The following is a 23189-nucleotide window of genomic DNA, read 5'->3' as shown; positions in this document are numbered from 1 at the left end:
ATCGACTATCATGATCGAACACATTCTCAGATTGTGGATTAATTATTGCGTTCGGTCGTTAGCTAGGTTGCTGTGCTTTTTTATATTCTATGCCCTATGGGCTACATATCAGCGTCAAATATGACATTACAGTTCTTGTTTGACATATCATCAAGGTCTGCCCATTGGGTGTCAATTGTCAATCAATTACAAAATTGTAAGGCCGGATTGTTGATTTTTATCCATAGTAATTAATAATAATTTAGAATTATATACTACAGTCAATACATAATATTGACACAAACTTGATATTCCAAATGTAATAAGCATTTAAATATCGATAATGGCTTTAGTCTTAAAATATGTGGTGGCTGTCCTAGTGAGGTATTGGCTTATTCATTCAGATTATTGGCAAACTCTATCAAACAGAGTTGAAATAGCCACACCTCTAAACTCGTGGAAAAGGCTAATTGAAGGCATTTACTTATTTGAACATAACATAGATCCCTATGATGGTGACTCCTTTCATGAATCCCCTTTATTACTTATATCTTTCTACAGTCTTCTGAAGTATGCACCATACCTAGTACCAGGAGTTTTTATATTAATTGATATATTAACAGCATACTTTTTGTATAAAACAGCAAAGAGATTTATCAGAATTTTGAAGAGTAATCAGGAAAATAATAAGGAAGTAATTTCTGATGAGTCAAAGGCAATGATCTTGACAAATTTTCAGTTGGAAGAAGTGCCAGAATATGTTTTGTCAGTGTATTTATTTAATCCATATTCAGTGTTAAATTGTGTTGGAATGACAACTACTGTAGTCCAGAACTTATTATTAGCTATCTCATTGTGGGGATCTGTTGCTGGCCATAGATTAGTGGCATGTATTTTTATTGCTCTAGCTACACACCAAGCTCTCTATCCTATAACTTTGATTGTGCCAATATCAATATTACTAGCTGATGCCAACAAAGGTTGCAATAAGTGCTCATACATAAGAACTCTCTTAGTCTTTATAGTGTGTTGGGGCTTTTTGATTTTCATATCGGCCTATATAATGAATGGTTCATATTCTTATATCTATAATACATATGGGTTTATGTAAGTATTTGAGAACCTGAGTTTTTTATAATAAAAGTTACTTTAGAATACCTACAATAATTTTATATTTTTTTCAGATTAAATGTTCCTGATCTCAAACCAAACATAGGATTATTCTGGTATTTTTTCACTGAAATGTTTGAACACTTCAGATTACTTTTTGTATGTGCATTTCAAATAAATGCACTGATTTTGTATGTAGTGCCACTGACATTAAGGTTTAAGAATGAACCTATTTTATTAGCAACAGTCCTTATTGCTCTGTCAACAATATTTAGATCATATCCATGTGTGGGAGATGTTGGTTTCTACTTAGCACTTTTACCAATGTGGAAGCATTTATTTACTTGTAAGTATAACAGTTTATAATTTAAATGACTTAATTGTAAACAATCATGGTAAAACTGAGATGTCTTAGGTCAGATTGCCAGCTATATTTTCTAAATGTTTGATGAATAAGTTACTTATTTGTCTTATTGCCTGGTTTTGGTAGAGTAGGTAGAGTCTTCTAACATATACTTTTTTGTAATAGTTCTGTCACATGTATATATTATGATTTCCAAAATCTGCCACTTGTAGGTATAATTTAGTGTTTCTCATTTCAGTTATGCAGCAGAAGTTTATTGCTGGTTGTGCATTTATTATTACATCAGTATTAGGACCAACAGTTTGGCATTTATGGATATATTCAGGATCAGCTAATGCGAACTTCTTTTTTGGTGTAACACTATCATTTGCAACTGCACAAATATTTCTCATAACAGATTTAATGTTTGCATACTTAAAAAGAGAATTTACCCTTAAACATGGCTCATCTCGTCAAGTAGATGGTAAACCGGCGAAGTTAGTTCTTAGATAAATATAATCAACTTTATTTGACATATTATTTTTAAACTGAGCTTTCAAATAATATTTATTATAACCAATATGTTTGAAATTAGTGGTTCAAATAAGTTCCGGAACAAATTGCCATTTAGTTGTGATGAGGGCTACAGTGTGATTTTAACTTATGAACTTGAAAATGTAGCTACTATAATAGTGTGTAAAATAAACTTAGAAGAAATTTTATTTTCAAGATGGATTTGTCTGTTATTGTCTGATAATTTTTTAATGAATTACCAGTAATTGCATTTTAAAAATAAAGCATAATAACTAAGGATTTTTTATGTTCAAAAGTACAATAATTATTACTCAACTGTCATGTAAGATGACTATTTTAAGTATGTTAATCCATTTTTTTTCTTAATTTATGCGTACTTCTGTGATTCAGAATTCGTATAAGTGATCATCGTATGTGAAATTGTTAGTACTATTTTTTAAGTTCTTAAACAGTTATATCGAATTTATACATTTTCATGTAACTGGGATTATTTAATTTAACAAAGCGCCACCTATTGTTCGCCAGGTCCTCTAGAGTGAATAACTTCGTAAGCCACTAACCATTCGTAAAAAGATAATACTTTTATAGTTTGTAACGATTATCAAAATACCTGGTTGCCATTTTCAAGGAATTGATTTATTAATGTGTTGTATTAAAAAAAACCACAGTACATTCCGCAATGAACAAATGTTTTTAATGTAATAGTTTAAATATATGAAATTAGGTTTTAAACTCTTGTTAAATTTACTATCACAATTATACCAAAAAGTTTGTAGTATATACGGTTTGCATGAAATAAATATTTTTACAGATTATATTGTTTTAATGACTAAACCTTTTTATAAATCAATATAGTACAACGCCCTACTTACACAATAAAAATATCTTATCTTAGCCAATCTGTTCACACAAACTTGATAATGCCTCGTTGTTCTCAAAGTCGCAACGATAATGGTACGGTAATTCGTAGCAATTATGAAATTACTGTGCTTAATGTTTGTGACACTTTGCCGTAAGTGATTTGATTTAATTACATATTCAGATTGCATTAGTTTTACCTCTTGGTAATATTAAACATTTTAAAGTAGCATCTGCTATTTTTAATGTTATTTGAAACATATGTAGTTTTATTCTATTTGAAATACATTTCTTACCACATGAGAAGCCTGTTAATGAAACTTATTTGACAAAAAGCCTTTGTGTGCTTAGGCGCAGTAAACCATGATATATTTACTTTTAAAGTAGATTAACACGATCTTTACATAATAAAATTAAGGAAACATGTAGTATGTCAATATTTTTAGCTATATATGGAGAAGTATTGCAAAGCATACCAGCGCACTTACTCCCATGTTACCGCCGAGGAGGACCCAAAATCGGGACGCCCAAACGTCTGGATGTATTCCTTAGTTTAGTGAGACGACTGGAACTGGATAGTCGACTTGATTTGAGACTTTTCAGCACATCATTATTAAGAAGGTAAAGTGATTTTAATACAGGATACGAAGTGAAACAAAAACGAGCACTAATTGTTTCATTGAAACAAACGCAGGCTGCAATTTCCCCGTACTAGACTATGTAAAGTTAGTCATTCTTTTTTGGATACTCTTCTTTAATAAAATCCCAGAGGCTCTTTTATCTCTGCCTTTTAATAAATTTAAGAAATAAATTAAAGAAAAGCTGTGTAAAAAGGCTTACTATAAAGTTAGTGATTATCTAGTTGATAAAAGGGTCTGGGACTAGTGCGGGGCAGGCTACTTCTAAATAATTTGCTATATTTGTTTTAAATATTGTAGAATTGTTAGATGATTTGCTTTTTTAAAAGAGTACCGAGAGTTTTTTACGCCGGTTTTTTCTCTCGGCCTACACCCTCTGTCTTCTTTGCCGATGAGTAGGGATGCCTACAAGTTCGAATTGATTGACGTGGAATAAGTGATACCTAGATGATCTTAAGTCCCACTTTCGCCCTGGAGTTTCACCAAATGTAAAAATCTCGAAACTTAAAGTAGGTATATACTTTTATTACAGTTTACGCCTCGATGGTATAGAAAATGCAGCTAATACACCCGAAACAGAATTTCTAATACCATACAGAGCTTCTGCCTTCCAATTTCACAAGTACAAAATGTTGATGGATCTATTTCTACCAACTCAAGACCTTATTGATGTGAATGAAATGTTAACATTGCACGAAAAATGCTTGTTGCATTCTATGCTTAGCTGTTCAATCCATCCATGGGAAAGAGGAGATGAAAACATAGTCTGCCCACTATCAGCGGAACAGCGACAAAGTTTAAGTACAGAAAGCACAAATAGGTGAATATGATACCTACACAGTATGCTATTACATTATAAAGAAGACCTATATTTATTCCCATTCTTATTAAATACTTATTTTTATTAACACTGGGAGGGATGCCCATATTAGCCCAGTCATCGCAGCCCATAGACAAGTTTTGAGTGGGTACGTTGCCGGCCTTTAAGGGCTCCTCCCTTACGCTTGAATTTTGAATAATATATTAACGAATTAGATCTATACTAATTTTCCCTCACAACTATCTTTTTGTCTATCTTTTAGGATTAAGTCTTTGGTTTGGACTATCAGAAATATAACGTTTTTTTTTCAATCGATTGTATCGAATCGGCACACTTAAAATTCTAAAGAGAAGTAGATTTACAGTAAAAGTAAAATCTTACGTAATATAAGTAAATATAATTTGTTTCCTAGAACATAAATCTCATTATGGAAATGCGTTTTCAGGTTATATAGCAGGTGTCCAATAGAAGTCGGCGTTATTCAAACTCCTTGGGGTAGCATCACTCCTGGTACTATCGTAGCTGCTGTCGCCTCATCTATGGAGAACCAAAAAGTGCTAGTTACAGACATATTGCAAACTGAATTGTTTAAAGAAGATATACCATACACATTGCTTGATATGGCGCTTGAGGAATGGGATTCGAAATTAGAAAAACTCGAATTTGATGATCTTGGAACTGATGTTTCTGATATAAGCAATGTGTGGGTTGCTACTTTGGCCGGTAATTTTATTCTCACATAAAATCACTTTCTAATTACAATTAATACAGGTATTTTATAAACGTAATAAGATATATCTAATAACTTGGAAGGCAAAGAGAGTTAAAAAATTATAATATTATTTATTTAAATATATTACAAGCTTACAAGCATCCCATACATATGTAATACTATAATTCAATTCTTAGAAAATACAATCCAATAACTGCAAGTCTGTCACAGGCCCGAATATTTTTAAATACTACAGGGCTAAAAAGATAAATCTTACAAAAATAAAAAATATTTTGGAATATAATATACAGGTGTCACCTATTCCACGTCATTAAATCTGAATGGGAATCTCTACTCATCAGCAAAGAAGAGAGAGGGTGTAGGCCGAGAGAAAAAGACGGCGTAAAAAATCTCTCGGTACTCTTTTAAAATAGCAAATTATCAAACAACACTTACTTTAAAACAAATCAGTAGCCTGCCTAGCTCTAATCCGAGGCCCTTTTCTCAACAAGATAATCATTAACTTTATAGTAAGCCTTTATACGCAGCTTTTCTTGAATAATTTTTATAAACGTATAGACATTTATTAAAAGGCAGAGATAAAAAAAGACTCTGGGATTTTGTTAAATATACGTTTTTCTTTCCCAAATAAGAATTACTAACTTTACTAAACTAAATTGCAGACTGCGTTTGTTCCGAGTATTGCATTGTGCGTATGTTCAATTCTAGTAAACTTATCACATTTTTGTATACATACATAATATTTTAATAAATATATTGCGAGGGGAAGGTTATATTAATTTCCTTGAATTTAACTCTCAGAGATTCCCTACATTTTAAATTACAGATTGCACGAATAGCCCTTTTCTGCAGGATGAAAATAGTTTCGACGTTTTATATTTTTAATTTACTATGTAATATTTATTTTACAGGTGATTTAGCAGAAGTAGTAGTTAATCAAGGAGCCAGATTCGGGGCTTCACCACAAAGAATGGTAATTGGTTCTAGTAATAAATGGAATGATACTTTATTACCAAGGGACTATTATTTGTTTATGCAAAATGCATCCTCTACGGATTGGCATATGACTGATGCAGAAATTCTCGCGGGTATTGACGGTAAGATAACATTTAGATTTTAAAAGATATATTTATTAACCAGTTTTTAATATCTTTTATCAAGTCGAGTTAATTTAAAAATACATATTATAGCGCCATCTAGATTGTAATGTAATAAAAATATTGCGTCTTGTATTATATCTTTTACTTCATTACATTTATGGTTCATGGACCCAAATAATGCAAGCAACCAAAGAAAGAAACAAATGGCTAGACCATATTAAAATGACGTTTTTTGCAATACCCTATCCAAATAAAACAATAGTGACATTTTTAGAATTACATCATATATTTTAATTTCTGTTTTTCTTAATATGTGATTCGCCACGCAGACACAACGACATAACGTATTCCGATCCCTTCCTTTTACCTCACTTTTTATCTAGAAGTCTATTTATTATTTATTTTAGATCATGTCGCTTGTCTATGATTGGACCAAAGACTTGACCAAACCTTTACAATCTTTGTTCCTGTTTTCTTCTTTCTTTTCACTATCCGGGACTACGTTTTAATACCCTACGCCTTACCTACTCTATTTCAGGATTAATACTATTGCAATACGTACCAATATGGGTAGAACAGCGTAGAACACTACGGTTATCGCAAATAATAGAGATGTACTATTCTAATGAGGGTGTATCGTTTGACCCGAAAGTTCGCGCTTGCAACAGACAGGCTTTGTTCTCGAGTATCGTTACTAAAGAAGAGCTATTTAGGGAAACTTCTAGACTAGCTCATATATTATCGTTACGTCAGATCACAGTGTATATTCCGGTGGACGAAATGAATCGGATCACTGAGGCAGCGGTCACAGTATTTATGGATTATGTATGTGAGTATAATATGTAATTGATAAGAGTGTGTAATAAGACCGAATGTATGAGAAGTAAAGAATGAACTAGAACATTGAATTTTTAGATTAACTGGCGATTATGGTTTTACTTTTTTGGTTTACTTACTTTTTTAAATATAGTAAGTTAGTTTTTGAGTAAAAACAATTACATAGCAGTGATGGAATAAAGTAATTTCTTTCAGCTTCCTTATTAAGACAGAATCATGTTGAATGCGTAGCCAGCAAAAGCGTACCAACAATGGACTTGATATTAGCTACCGATGGCTCCTGGAATGGGTATCAGGTGGAACAATTCGTGTCGTAAGTGCTTTGAATTGTATTTTTATCTAATAGTCGTATAATAATAGTATTCTTTTATTATACGACTATTAGATTAATAATTTAAAAAAATCAATAAATATAACAGATTAATTATATTAGGTATATTAATGTCGCAAGGAAAAACTATTTAACGTTAATATTATAAATATTGGTTAATGTTATTTTGTTTTCTGTAGATGGATTGGTAGTGCTTTAGAGATTAATATGCAGAAAAGTAGTATATCATTACTTCACGGAAACACGGGCCGCTGGATTGTTCCGAGAATGAAGAATTTGACCGGATTATTTACAGCGATCGCTAACTACACTAATGAATGTATGTAAAATATAATATATAAAAACACATTTATTTTCTGTGAAATAAAGTTGGTATGAGGACATTTTTTACTGTTTTTACTGTTGTATTTACAAATAAATTTGTAATATAACAGTAAAACATATTTACGTTTTGTGACAATGTTAATATTATTTTGAGATTAATACATCCACAATTCTAATTATGTGATTCAATGTGTTTCAATATATAATAATATTAAATATATAATTTCAGGGCCGAACCGTCTTAACTTACCAAACGTGGTATCAACCGTATTACAAGACGCTCGTAATACAACAATACAAGACATCTCGGACAAGCGTAGTGCTGGTCCTAGTACAGTTGTCTTGATAATTACTCCCACAGACAGACTTACTTCCGAAGAATTGGAAAGAACTCGAGGAATCATGAGTAGTTTACGAGCGAGTTTTTTTGACGTATACTTTGCGTACGCTGCGCGGGATACGACACAATTGAAGAATATCAACAATGAATATATGGATTATTCGGAACTATTTTTGACGGTTTGTATAATTCGGGCATATAATATGTTCATCATGGGAAATTGCCATTTCTAAAGAAATATTTTATTATTCTTCCACCGCTAGATGGTTAAACTTTGGCAAGAAATCTGCAATGGTTACAATTGATCACTAGAAGAATTGAAAGTTAATCGTTAAACTTATGAAGTATATTTATGTATATATTAGTAAGATCCCTATTATCTTCTAGGTGTCATCTACGTCAGTTAGCGATGTTATTTCCGCAGTTAACACATATTTAGTAAAAAACGAAATACCATCAAGAATTGTTAGTACTCAGTGTCCTTTCAATGGCACCGATTACGTACAAATTCCGTATGAAGACAACGTTTTGCCTGCGCGTGAGCAACCTTATAGAATTCATCCTTTCTATTTGAGAGAGCAGAACCTAATACAAATACAGGTAAAAACGAGAAAGTTGACACTTCCGTTATTTATAATCTATTATATAGTTTAAAAAAAAAGAGAATCAAAAGAATGAGGGATGGCTTATAAAAAAAAAATATTTATGTACTTAATAAATATAAGTAGGAACTTTTCCTACTTTTCCGTACTTTGACTAAATTGATACTTAAATATGAAGAATACAAATACTAAGGAATTCCAAATGCTTATGATTATCAAAAGGCTAAGTGTCTGACACTTATCTATTAAACGCCGATCTCATAGTTATAGCTATTTTAATCTCGTATCTCCAAGTTACGAAAGTGAGAATAGCATAAAAACCGGTTAAATATTTTTAGTTTCGTAACGATGGACAAGGTCGAATCCTGGTTTGTATGTGGCGCGGTGCAGAAACATCGCATACTTGCCAATCTTTGAATGAAAGGGAGACCCACACATTCAATTTGACGACGCCCTGCCCATCGCCGAACTTCTGTCCACCAGCCAACTTTATGGTTACAGCTTTGTCTACGCAGAACTTATGTGCACGTAAGTAATATCTCTCATATAATAGATTGATGGTTAATTTAGTAATTTTAATACCTGCTGTTAGGTTTTGGATTAAACGACCTCTAGTCAGTTAAATACGCTTTAACTGACTAGAGGATTTAAGCTCTTTCAACAAAGAAAGATCTTGCTTATATCTATCTAATATATTAATAGATATAATAATAGATAACAATAATTTAAGAGGGCCATGTAAAGACTACAGGAGTAAATATACAGGAGGCGATACGCTAATAATGATAATACTTTATTACAGACGCCATAGCTCAGCTTTGTTAGTAAAAGTTAAATACTGATTTAGAATATTAAAAAATCGTATATATTATGTTTAAATTTTATAAACTAATTCAGTCTTGTTTAAATTTTATCAAAAATACTATCTTACATTGATATACACATGTATATGGCATAAATGTTTTTTTAAAATAAATCTTCACCAATTAGTTAACATCGTGATACGCGTGAGAAATAATGTATTTAATAATATTTTATTCTCGCACGAAAGTAAAGTTTATATAAAGTGATATCAGTTTAAATTATCAGCTTGTATTATTTTAAATTTACACTTAAAATTTAATAAGCTTTATTGTTTTAAAAGATTGTGTTATTAAGATAGTATGCGTAAAAGTTTTAAAAATTTATATTGAACAGTAATAAATAAAACTGGGTTTCGAATTCGAAAGTGTATTTGTGAAAGTTAATAAAAAATCTTTAAATACGAGAAATACAAATTAAACATTTCCTACATTTGTTTAACACAATATCATGAAACTACATATTTAAAATTAAAAATACAATTATTTTAAAGTTTGAGAACAATTTATTAAAGTATATAGGTATAATAAAGATATAAGGTTACTAATTATATAAACGTCAATGCATGAAAATTAATTTGGTTTTTAATGTTGCACGTATTTGTTAATACAGTAAACCTAAAGTTCCTACAGACTTTTGTGTTACAAATTAAAGAATCCTTTATAAAAAGCGCATATTTAACTCGCCGACTTTGGCTTTGGTATGTGTCATCTGTAGCCACACCACCGGTGATAACTTGTTTGTTTCAGACGTTGACTGCCGCCTCCCGCACCAAGTGGGTTACTACATACAGCATTCTGGTTTGCGATGTCTGCCGTTGCTGGGAACCGCGGCCCGGTCGGCGCCTATTTGGAAAGTTCTTTGGCTTTCTCTCGTGATCTCATTAGTGTATTAAATAAAATAAATTTTCAGAATTGTACCTTTTCTTTCAAAAGATTAATAAAAAATTACAATGCTAAATAAAAAATGAGATGTACCCCTGGTGGGACTCGAACCCACAATCCCCGGCTTAGGAGGCCGATGCCTTATCCATTAGGCCACAGGGGCTGATGTCTGTCTTGTCGAATTTATAATACGTGTTTTCATTTTTCTGTATTAAGTCTATATACAATATTATTTTGGTGCAAGAAATTTTAATTAATAACGAAGCAACAATAATTATTAAAAAAAACTCATATCCATACTAAATGTGCTTACGTAAATGTTTGATCACGTTCATGCATTTAATCATAGACAGCGCTGTTCATTGTTATCTATTATGTATTTACAACAATAGTCCTATAATCAGCTTCAAAATATGTTTAAATAAAAGGTACTATGTATCTATATTATTCAAATATCAGTGTCACATGTTGTATATATACAGAATTTTGTTCCTCTTACGCAACGACTCCGTGGCGCAACGGTAGCGCGTCTGACTCCAGATCAGAAGGTTGCGTGTTCAAATCACGTCGGGGTCAATGGTATATTTTTAAGTAGCTTTTATATTTTTTACAAGCATTATGCAATTCAATTTTACATTTAGTTTTAAAATAAATTTAATTGTCATTGAATACAAGGTAATTTTTATTTGTAGTTCCTTCATTTACAATAATAACTAAATAAAAAAAAATTACGTAGTTGAAGAACTGGTTACGACTGCAATTTGAATACTAAATAAATGTATCTAGGATTCATATTATAGGTGCCTATGGTTTTTAAAAATATATTTTCGTATCTATAATTGTACTGATAAAGAATACTTTATACAGCTAATAAGCTGCGAGCACCTTTATTTGTGGCGTAGACTGCTAAGTCCAATTATCTTAACGTCACAAATCTTAACTGGAAAATCTTCATTCCTGACCAGAGTCAGTTCAGTGGCGCCTACTGGGATTATACTTTCCATCTTGCTGTTTTACAGTGCCTAAGGAATGCAATTTACGTGCCTTTACCAGCGTTTCGCTTCTACTCGGCGCGACGTGGTCAGGTGACTGGCATTATGGCATACGTGTCGACTGGCGCCGCCGTTTCAAACGAATCGCATTCTTGGAAAGTACACACGTACGCATTCTACTATGTAGTTGTTTCCATACTACACGGGCGGTGTGTATGTATACGAACACGCCTTCGGATTACTGTTGTGTGCTCTTGCGACTGTGTGCATCTGGAGGTCGTGTTGTAAGAAATCATACATTGACATTTTTATGTTTGGTCTATGCGTCCGTTTTATTAACACTTATTTAATGTGTTTGGGACCTCGATTTTTGTCGTCATACTTATTTTCAGCGATTTCGTCACAATAAATTTTCCAATGCGTTACAAAAGAAGGGTAACAATAACCGGAATATTTTTTCAAAGGTCCGAAGAGTTTCCATTTATTATATTCACTTGAATATATTTATATTATGTATGCAAGAGGTATTAAAGTTTAATAACGTAGTGAATAAAAAGTTTAACAAATTTTCGAAGTCGTTGAATATAAATTAATTGCTTACGTAGGTAGAAAAAAAATTAAACAAAAACTTTCAAAAGCCAGTTTAAATAAAATTGTTAAATTTTATAGTTCTTATTATTCCACGAATAATTGCTATCAAATATAAAATATATTCTACACATAATCCTTCGCTAACACAAGAGAGAGCCTAGAGGCGTGGCTCGATATAAAAAAAATCACCTTATAAACATAGGGAAATCTTTAGAATATTACAATCGTCGCTATTCAATCTCAAGGCATTTTAATTACTACAACATATGTGTTATATATATTATTTCAACTATAGGAAATGACCGCAGTAAACCCTCTCTTAGAACTTATGACGTAAAATCTTAGGAAATCTATGAACAACTTTCAGGGTCGGCGTGTTATTAAGCATATTTGAAATGAACAGATAGGCCTGGCCGGCCTTGTCAATTCCACTGCATCAATTAGTAAATCAATGACGTCAACAGTTGACGCAGATCGGTTGAAGTCCAATAATTCTTTATTATTGTCAATTAAAATTTTTGTGAACTTTTCGGACCAATTGACCCCCACAATTATTGGTGCGCACAAACGATTTGATTCACAAACTGTGTTTTATATTTTTCATCTATCTCCGTTTCAGGATTAATTTAAAGTAAAATGATTATTTCAATTAAACAGAGTTGAATTAAGAACTTAATAAAAGAAAAAAAAGGAAATTGTATTTTTAACCGTAATTGTATAACTATAAGTAATAATAAAGCCGTTATTTTAACTCGATGGTGACTATAGATAGTTTATCTAAGTTACAAGACCTAATTAACATTATAAGAAACATAATAATTACATGTTTTAAAGTTAATTGAAACAATATAAGTGATGTGAGTTTCTTACGTTTAAATTAAAAATATCGAACTTACGTGAAGCAATTATAAATTACAAGAACGGTGCATATATATTCTACTTAAGTTATAACTCTATATAAAAGAAAAAGATTAGATAAGGTAGAACTCCAAAGTCCGTCGCTCGACAATTTTAATTACTTAGATTACTTGGCGAAATTTTTAAACAAAATATGATAGTTTGACGTAATGTAGTACATATAACGACACACCCACATCCACGTGGCATCCTTCTTTCATGCTTTCGATAAGCCAAGGCCATTCCTCACGTGTTCATACCCACTGAAACTGCTGCCCACGACAAATTAATTTCGCGTGTATTAATTGAAACAGTGCGTACAAACAGTTTGATCAAGACGATTGTTTCAAGAATATTCAATACACCTGCACGTAAAAAAACGTATGAGGAAATGAAATGCGGTTTAAATACAAATTCTGATAAGATACTTTCACGTTCAATTTATTGATAAGATTAATTTTTTTGTTAAATTTAGAAGTAAAAAAAATAATATACATAATTCACGAGTTTGCAAGAATTTCAAATCTTTTAAAGAAATACTTATTTTTTAAATCAATAAAGTACAGTATACAGTTGATATCCAATATATTAATGTTATTAGTCATAAAAATAATTCACCGAAACAATATTCGATATTATGTACATGAAAATCAAAGTACCTAATCAAGCGACAGCTAATCATAAATGATGATGCAATGTTATTGCAATGCGCAATAAATGGCCGGAGGTGTGTCTTTACTCGAATAGCTGATGAAATCCCAAATGAAATTATGATTAATTAATAACAATGTGACTTTAGTCACGAGTTATTGTGGCACCTCGTGACGTGTGGGGGCTTGGTGTAGTCCACCAATCGTATGACCAGGCTGCAAGTTGCGTCATTATCGGAAAATAGTTCACAATAGCTTCATGCCAAACGGGGCGAATATTTAAAACGCAGAAACTGGATTTGATTCGTCTTAGATATGCGGCGTGTAAATTTCGTGGTGAAATATCAAGTATTTAGACATGCACGTAATTCATAATGTGCCTTCTTTTCTACTTAAGTAGCTATATTATTAATTGAATTTTTTATTTTAAGTAAATAAAAACGTAAAAAGTATAAATTTACCACCTATATGAAGTTAATATTTAATCTCACGAATATTATATATACACTTATATGTTGTAATTCTATCCATGGCAATACGTGTGTTGTAACTTTTTTTGGTGTTAGTAAAATTATATAATGATTTTGACAGCCATTGTCCTGTACACGTCTTAAATATAAAAAAAACATGTAATTGTTAATTCTTACCATTTTCGAATCTAATTGAACACATACAAAGAATCATGATAATCGGTCCATCCGTTTAGTTTTGAATCTAATTAAAAACACAGGCTCAGAACATTTATGTAAAGATTAAATTAAAATATACAGCATATTATTTGGATTTTTACTAGTATTTAGTTCTGAAAGTAGGTTTTTTTCTACTAAAATAAAAAATAACAGAAGAATAATCGAATATATGTATATATTTTTAAAGCTAAATAAAATACTTAATTAATATCAAATTGTCTTCTATAAATTTTAAACGTGTAGATACTTTTTGTATAAATAAGCAGCGGATTTAGATTCTATTTAAAGATTTCTAAAAATAATGACATACTTATAGGTCGTTCGCTTCGTAGGTTATTCTGATGCAACAGTTACAACACTTGCCAGCATAATATTAGGATGTTAGCATCTATGACTGGATTTCATAGAGAACCTAGAAATAATTTCTCCCAACGTATCTACTTTCACAAGATCCAACGTCAATGACCTCGACACACCTCCTTTCATTTATTTTCCCTATCCCCCATGGTAATGTTATTTTTATTCCAATTTGTCTATTAGTAGAAATCTGTTTTTATATTCTGTAAAACTTCCACCGTCGGCTGTCAGAAATGATAAACGACAGTTGTTGACAGATCTTGAGATTCATTTTAGGATCACTAATAATATAACTCGAGTTCTAAGATCTGTCAACCCGAATTGGAAAGTTGTTTGTCCTTTTGGACTTATATAACATTTATTAAAAGTTCATTAGAAATTTTATATTAATCATATTCAATTGAATTTAGGTTAGCATTGTTAGTGGATAAAGGTCACATTAGGGCATTTCACTTGCAAATTCACAATATATGAGGAAATTCGTAAGTTTGAGCTGTAACACAAAATAGTTACGCTTTATATTGAAGTTTGGTTGTTTTTTAATTGTAATTGACTTATTCAATTCTCATTGTTTGAATTTAAGGTTACAAAACTAGGTCGCTTTAATTTTAATTAGACTTTTGTATAATCGTACTTTCACAGTTAATTAAAAGGTGACAAATTAAGTATGCTTTATTTATATTTTAATATTAAGACATACACACGTATACTCATACCCTTAAAATAAAATAAATAAATCTGTGGTACTACAACCTTTTTTAGTCCTGAGCCTCAAATGTCTGTTGATCATCATCATCATGATATTTAGTCAATATAATAGGCAAATAGGTGTCTGTCTCCCGTGCCAGATACACGACGTCAACTTTCGAAAAGGTCTAAGGTAAGACGGTTTCCTCGCGATGTTTTCCTTTACCGTTCGAGCGAATGTTAAATGTGTACATAGAAAGAAAGTCTATTGGTACACAGCCAGGTATCAAAACTACGCCTGCAGGGTTGACAGTCGCACCTTGAATCCACTAGGCAAATACAGCTCTATAACCTCACATTACCTGTTATTTAAATTTTACTTTTTTTGCCAGAATATTTTAAGTGTACCATTCTCAACTCCAGGGCTGTCTGTTTAAAGCCTGGTTGTGCGCCATTACATTCCTTTCGATGTGCAATTGCGCGTACTGTGATGGAAATATTAATATATAGTAGGCCGATGTGTATATGTTTGAAACATATAAAAAATGTTCAAAGAAATAGGTCCACAAATGTTTCCGTTCCTCTGAGACCTCAATAGTTTTCTAAGCCATGTTTTCCTACTAGATACAATAATAAAAGTGTTTAGGTTTGGTATGAGAGTTTTATTACCTATGGGCCAGTGGCACAGTGACCTAAATCCTAATGCATTCATATTACTTGAATGTAATTAGAGATTATAAAAGACCCAATAAAGCAACGATAATAGAAATACATAATCATCTATGTTGGGAATGTTATTAAATACGACAACCACAATATAATATTACTCTATTTGTTGTTTTTAATTATATAATTGAACCTGAGGTACCTGAATAAATTGCGCAGTTATCTTAAGTTCATGGTATATGCATAGATGCAGTAGTTTATATTTTATTGTTTGCTAGCTCATTATAATAAATTCAATTAAGTGTGAGGAATATTAAACGATATGTTATTATCGAATGTACTTTATTATTTCCCATAGGTATATTTTTATTCCTTATTCCCGAGAGTAGTATTAAAGAAATATTGATAAATAAATCTTATTGATTAGAACTTGTTCTTTCTCTATAATTTATATGACTACATTGGTTTTAAGAGCCGGTTTACGAAGCCAATTAAAGATTCTTTATAAAACATCCTCATTATCAAAATATGTATAAGGCTTTACTGGTATCTAGATCTCAGCTTAAACGCCATCAGCATTAAAAACAAATATTTTTTTTTATTTCAATATTATCTACGCTATGTCGTAGGGAAGAACTTATATATACATGTATTCCTAATTTTTACATGTATTCCTGTATGAGTAAAAAACCGGGCCTTTACTGATTCCAATACGAATTCGAAGTCCATATTTTTAGACGCCATGCCTAAATCTAATGATTTCTATGTATTATGTATCCTTAATTTGGACTATGTGTATGCAAGAACGGAGTTTATTACTTCTATACCAGTAAACAAACATGTTAATTGTAAACAGCTCTTAAGATCCGACTTTGAATTATATTGTTGACATAAGATTCTCGTGAAAATTTAAAACAAAAATGGAACCGTCTGGTACTTTTCCATTTCATTGGCATATATGGAGATACACAATGGGTAGGTGTTCCGTTTCATAAACATGTACTTAAAATGCACTTACTAAGTGGAAAATTACAGCAAGCGCAGTGTCCAAACTGTTAGTGAAAATTATGTACACAGATTTGAGAATAACACATTCCTGAGCAAATGGGAAATTGCGTTGCACTATTAATCACCTGTGTGTTGTAAAACTTGTACATTACTTGGAATTAGTTTGCGGCAAATGGCAACTTTCCTAAGGCACTCCATTTGTATAGATATGACGATAGAGATAGAGCGCAGGTAGATCATTGAAATTATAAATAATAATAAAAGTTTGTAATCAAGGCTGTATGTATACCTATGGAGGTTATACCTGGTGTGTAGAAAATAAATCTTAATATAGAAATCCATGTATGCCTAAAAATGGCATTAAAAATCTTTGATTTTAATGTCAACTGATTTTGGGAGCGATGGAACTGTTAATATTTTTAACACACAAGATTTATCTATACAATTAAATACAAAGTTACTATCTTATCTATTGCTATCTGTGAAATTTAAATTAATAAATAATAATGAAGCACTAATTTTATAAGTCAAAACGTAAGTTTGCTGTAAAAATCTTCCTGTTGATAAACGTATGGACACCTTAATTCCGTAAGAAAAACATTGAGCTTCTAGAACGATCTTCCGTATTGGAAACAACGATAATTACTAACATCCCTGATCTCCTGTTTTCCCAGTTTTATTTCTAGTTCATCCATCGGATGAAGTATTTAACCTATGCTTATTTTTTCACAATATTATTATTGTCACTACAACACCCAATCTGTCAGTCAGCTGATAAATATTACTCAAATATATCCTGCAATACTGCGTATTGTAATAGTAAATACGCTCTTAGACCTCTAATTAAAACTACATTTTTTATAACCTAGACACGGAAGCCTTTTTATCCTGCTGCTTGCAAAACGTGAAGGCCAGTTAAAATACAGCAATGTTTATCAAGTAAAATAATATTCGAGGTTGCGGCATATCTTTTCTCTACGTATCTTTTTTAGTGCATATATACAAGGAATTTGAATTGTTTTGAGTCATGCTTGAGTTGATATAAGTATGACGCAATGTAAGGAAATTGGTGCTACTCCAATTAACTCTCTAGACTAAAACGTCTAATTTTGTACACTTATTTATACTTCATACCTTGGATGTATTGTTCAGCCTTTTCTATCCTACCACTTGATATTATATCTACTTTAACTAAAACGCAAATTTTCGTTAGTCGGGAATCAAATCAATTAGTCAAGGTATGTATATATATACGCAAGAATGCGTTTATGTTATATTTTAACGAATTCTGGCATTCTCGATAATGCAATTTATAAAATACATTTATTTTGTTTCATGCCATTATCATTGATAACTATCGCTACAGAACTAAAACTAAATTTAGGCAGGACAATCGCTAAACCTCGACGTGATAACATATCCTAGGCTAATAATATAAGGACTTTCATGCCTTGTCTGGCGCAAGAACTCTATCCAAGGTTGAATATTGAAAGTAACGAACTGTTTGCGGTGGACGCTTCTGATTGGCTCTCTCAGGAGGCCTGGCTGGGTGTGGCGTCTATCTAGAACGAAGTGTTCTTGTGATCGAAAAATAATTTCTAAATACATAATATCTTAAATTCGTCTATATAACATTATTCAATGACTTCTTTTCTTTTAGTCGTTAAAATTATAATTATGTCCTATTACACAGTAGATAAGGACGTTTAGAGGTCATCGTAGTTTGTACAGCAGTTACCTACACAAAATCGTTTGTTCTTTTCGAACCGGCTTTAACAGGCACTTACGAAACATGTTGCATTAACATGCAATTTTTTGCATATATGCATGAAATCTGACTTAATGATGTATATATTAAAACTTTTTCATGAGATTACCATTATCTCTCTTCTTTTTAATCGGTAGATACACAGTACAGATGCATATTGTGTTGCATTTTATTCATTATTTAGTGGATCTGTTCTAAAGTTATTTAATTATATGTAAAGTGTGTTAAACATAATAAATGTAACCACAATAGATGCATCATTTCTTCAGATACGGTTACAAAAAAAAATAGTTCGGTGATTCTTACTAGAGGCAGTAATTGTGTTACTTCTAACAGAATTTATAGAAGGAACAAAGCATGGCCTTTTGACATTAACTATATGAATCTGACATTTTATAGACTTCTGAATTAGGGTAGGAGTAATTATTGAATAACTTTAAAGGACAGATGACCCATACAAAAATCTTGTTTGCAAGATTGCACTTTAACATATTCTTTAATCTTCCGTTAATAAGTCTGGCGCCACAAACCGTTGCAGTGACCCACTTCCATCCTTTACTGTTATTGTTTATAGACCTAGTTTCTGATACAAATATTAGATCTGAAAAAATCTAGATCATTGTGACACATGACAATACTTATATCATTTTTCAAGTGAAACAATATGGTCTGATATCGGATACTGCGGAGTGGTAAGTCATGATAAATCACATATTTCTATGACACATCACTCCAATACGATGACAATCGCTTTCTTTCTAGAATTAATGATTTTATAACATTTTAATTTTAATAAGACTTGGCCCAGTAATAAAGTTGAATGTTCAAGGACATTTCAATCATCGTTTGGCTATGGTATACATAGAAACTAATATGAGTTATCAATTGTCATCTAGAAATGTCTTCAATGTCAAACTTCTGAATGATTTTTAAGAATCTGGGGGCTCGGCAGTGCGCCCGCCAAATCGAGCAAGGGCAAGTCAATGTATTTATTTAAAACATATTAGATTTTTAATATTGATGAGGTCACTATATGATGTTGTTAGGTCCCTACTTAAGAGACTAAATAAATTGAGCGATTTGGTATTACTAGGATCTCACAACTTTTTACGGTAGAACTGTGTTGCGAGGCATGGATTTTACTTTTGGAGTTATATTTTTGATGACATTCAACTTTTTCTTCTATAACATCATGTAAAATGAAATTATCTAAGTTTTCGTATAATGATACATACACATTTGCGGCAAAAAATTTTCCACCTCTGTTCCGAAATTCATTCCAGGTTGCACGAGTGCTTAAGTTTAAATTTCTTGACTACTTAGTACACAAGTAGTTGGTTTTTAAATCATAGCTAATCTTTCTTTTCTTTTTTAAATAAAGAGCTTACTTAAATATATATAAGATCTTCCTAAATGTAAAAGAGCTTCCTTATGTACGCGTATTTCATTGGTCAATTATGGCACTATAATATTTTACTAGTCTTCTGTACGAACGCAGTAATACAAAGAAATATGAAAAAACTTACAGCAAAAATATTTCTGGTCAACTTTTACATGAGAAAAGATTGTAATTAAATTTTTATGAATTATCGAACCGTAAATACACGAAAACCAGTTTAAAAGTTAAGGCAGGGAATGAACGGATGTCAAAAACAATTCATCAGATGACAATGAGACGGTAATAAATATTTAAACATGATACTGCTAATTTACAACTAATTTGCAATAAGTTGTCATGATCCTCGCGTACAATTATAATTTAAATAAATATATTACATACTTCGGATTTATATTGAATTTAATTCTTTCCAGTAAGTTCTTTATGACGCACATCAGAAAATAGTGCGATGAACCCCGAAAGTGTCTTAGAGACGAGAGGTACATACGGTTCAGATATTTTTTAACATGTAATTTATTATATTATCATGACCAACATAATTGTCGTGCATATATTGAAAATAATAGTAATAGACGCTTACCTTTAGAAGAATTAAAAGAGAATTCAAATTTCACATAAGCATTCATAAAAATTTTACCGTCTACCAATGAAGGAACAATTTGTCACTTTATAAGATTTCAAGATTACAGGTTGACCCAGTTTAGATGTAATATTTCGAATATATTAAACCACATAGACATTTAAAAGATCGTTTTGAGAACTCGCCATGTTGCAGAGAGAAGTAGAACCCGATCAGAAGTAGTATGTTTGAGTGAGCATGACGACTAGTATCAGGTAACCGATCACCTAAACGGCGGTGTTAAAAGTATCACACAGTGATCAAGCTTTCTATTATTACTTAGTTGAAATAAATTTATAATTTAAAAAAGGTTTTTAGATAGGTGTATGTAGTGGGTAAAATGATCGCTCAATAGTCCAAATTAATATGACATTGTAACAATTGCTTATTGATTCGCTGCATACTTCTATTTACTCATAATGTGTATTTGTTATATACAGGTTTATTTTCTGGAAAAATATTAATGACTACGGCTACTGCGTTAATTTAAAGGTAATGACTTACCAGCATGATCCTGGTCAGTAAGTCAATTGTTTGTTACCTTTAAAAAAAGCTTATTTCTTAACTAAACTTCACATTGACGTTGAAGGCAGCTTGTTAGAAATAAAAATATATATAAAGTTAATTTGAATAAAAATGAAACCAGTGACTTTTGAACCAGAGTTTTGTTAGCTCAACCGTACCGACCAAACTTTTTAAATTTATGTTGGTCTTCTGTTAATTAATTTGAATATTATTATTACGATGTAGATTAAGAATATTGTAAATACTATAGATTGGTGCGATTATAAACTTATTTTATCAAAATATACCGCTTATGCATTAAGTATGAAGAAATCACTTTTTGCAGTCTTTAACTTGAAGTGTGATTTTTTTACTGTGGTGTGGTTTTAAATAAGATAACAATAAAGAAATAATTTATGGCACCGCGAACAATATTTCGTACACGATATTTCTAAAGACAGCATCAATTATACCTATATAACAACAGTTACTAAGGTCGCTTTTAGTAAAAACAGGTTATAACGTATTTTTAGTACTTATAACATTTTAATGTTATTATTCTGAGATGATTCTTATATTATGGTGACATTTTTACATACTTGCATATATAAATTTAAAGCAAGCACCAGAGTAAAATTCCGTAATGCGCAGATTCTTGTATAAATATTAATTAGTATCAATATGCAATTAGCAAATGCATGGTATGACATCCCACATTCTAGTCTATTGCGCATAAGCCAACTAAATAATAGTCTATGAATTATTTACTAATCATTCGTCTATGGCAAATATACTTTGTAGATACTGTTAAAAGGTGAACTTACATACATTTATATTTACAGATTCACTACACAATTATAGATCTGTTTTATTCAACCCGGTTCTTTATATATGTTTGACAAGATAAAAATATGTTTCCTATTAACTTGACTAAGTTTTCATCTGATGTTAAGTGTTGAAGTACACTCAATGCGAGAGCCTGGTGAGTGCGTTGTCGACCTTTCATGAATTGCTTTGAAGTAGCTGCTATACGTAATAATTGGTTTTTAAATAACTTCCTGTTACATTATTAAACAATGACAATTTTGACAACATTTTGTGGTTCAAAGTAAAAATTATACATTCTATATTTTTATGCAAATATAGAAGAATGAATTTTACTCCTTTTAATAATATTTTTTAATAATTAAATTTTAAGGTTAGTTATTAGATATATTTTTATGTATTATGTTATTTCTGTATTAAATATGACTTTATGCAAAATATGATGTACAAGCATTATCTGCGCAAACTATTAGAATGTTATTTTACACCATGATTAATTACTATTTGAACTTCAGTGATTTATTACTTGTTTACCTAAACTTGTTGACAAATCGCAAACGAGAACTAACCTGATTGGTCGATATCGTGTGACGTCACAATTGAAAGTCATGTTCACAGCAATTGATCAAACTTTGCTGTAAATTATTTTGCACACAAAGTACGCAATAAACTAATCGTTCAACCTTATCACATATGTACCAGTCTATTTTAGTACTTAAAGTAACATTCTAAGCGTCTGGAGTCTAGACAGGTTACAATCATTAGGGATCTCGTCTGACGCCTATAAGCCTAACTGTACTTTAGGTATAAATAAACTTACAAAGAGGTACACCAGCTTCCACAGTTTTATGGAGATAATGAAGTGAATAAAACATTCATTATTTTAGGTGTAAAGCTAAATCACTGAATGGATTTAGTATTGAAACTATATCCTATTATGGAAACCCTGACCCAGGTATTTATTACTTAAAAGGGTTTCCAAAACTTTCACAATGTAATGCATTGTTATAATGAATAAACACATTTCCCTATACTACCCTCGGCTCGGTCGGGCAACATTATGTACCTTAATCTTTATTACTTATCTTTCTTTGTTATAAAACCTATAAATTCTGGGTTTTTTTTTAGTATCTCGCTAACAATCGGAGTCGCTTACAAGACAGATTAAATCCGCCTGCCACGAACTTTGAATTTTTTGGGTTAAAAAATGTCCTTTCAAAATTTCTAATACACAGCAGTAATA

General features: G+C 31.3%; 2 protein-coding genes and 2 non-coding genes across 4 annotated transcripts; 3 read left to right on the top strand and 1 right to left on the bottom strand.

Moving 5' to 3' along the window:
* Positions 1-189: 189 nt before the first annotated feature.
* Positions 190-2779, top strand: LOC110994872 (phosphatidylinositol glycan anchor biosynthesis class U protein). Its single transcript, XM_022261765.2, has 3 exons — positions 190-1086; positions 1164-1435; positions 1692-2779. The coding sequence occupies exons 1-3, from the start codon at positions 323-325 to the stop codon at positions 1943-1945; spliced, it is 1290 nt and encodes a 429-aa protein (XP_022117457.2). The 5' UTR covers positions 190-322; the 3' UTR covers positions 1946-2779.
* Positions 2780-2865: 86 nt separating this feature from the next.
* On the top strand, positions 2866-10324 carry LOC110994819. The gene is made up of 12 exons (XM_022261684.2): positions 2866-2978; positions 3271-3445; positions 3995-4282; positions 4728-5005; positions 5927-6112; positions 6654-6944; positions 7148-7265; positions 7463-7602; positions 7837-8126; positions 8335-8547; positions 8888-9077; positions 10160-10324. The coding sequence occupies exons 1-12, from the start codon at positions 2942-2944 to the stop codon at positions 10303-10305; spliced, it is 2352 nt and encodes a 783-aa protein (XP_022117376.2). The 5' UTR covers positions 2866-2941; the 3' UTR covers positions 10306-10324.
* Positions 10325-10384: 60 nt separating this feature from the next.
* On the bottom strand, positions 10385-10457 carry Trnar-ccu. Its single transcript has one exon. It is a non-coding gene; the product is annotated as a tRNA-Arg (tRNA).
* A 341-nt stretch (positions 10458-10798) lies between these two features.
* On the top strand, positions 10799-10870 carry Trnaw-cca. Its single transcript has one exon. It is a non-coding gene; the product is annotated as a tRNA-Trp (tRNA).
* Positions 10871-23189: the final 12319 nt, after the last annotated feature.

The sequence above is a fragment of the Pieris rapae genome, chromosome 1, assembly GCF_905147795.1.
Source record: "Pieris rapae chromosome 1, ilPieRapa1.1, whole genome shotgun sequence".
In the NCBI taxonomy this organism is placed as follows: Eukaryota; Metazoa; Arthropoda; class Insecta; order Lepidoptera; family Pieridae; genus Pieris; species Pieris rapae.
The sequence above is the reverse complement of the archived record's forward strand: the minus strand, read 5'-3'. Positions and strand labels throughout refer to the sequence as shown.

Bases quoted from the DNA above. Each gene is read 5' to 3' on its own strand.
- LOC110994872 (XM_022261765.2), top strand. From the start codon at position 323: ATGGCTTTAGTCTTAAAATATGTGGTGGCTGTCCTAGTGAGGTATTGG. The intron at 1,087-1,163 runs GTAAGTATTTGA...TATTTTTTTCAG, and splicing joins TATAATACATATGGGTTTAT to ATTAAATGTTCCTGATCTCA. The intron at 1,436-1,691 runs GTAAGTATAACA...TTCTCATTTCAG, and splicing joins GTGGAAGCATTTATTTACTT to TTATGCAGCAGAAGTTTATT.
- LOC110994819 (XM_022261684.2), top strand. From the start codon at position 2,942: ATGAAATTACTGTGCTTAATGTTTGTGACACTTTGCC. The intron at 6,945-7,147 runs GTGAGTATAATA...AATTTCTTTCAG, and splicing joins AGTATTTATGGATTATGTAT to CTTCCTTATTAAGACAGAAT. The intron at 7,603-7,836 runs GTATGTAAAATA...ATATAATTTCAG, and splicing joins CGCTAACTACACTAATGAAT to GGCCGAACCGTCTTAACTTA.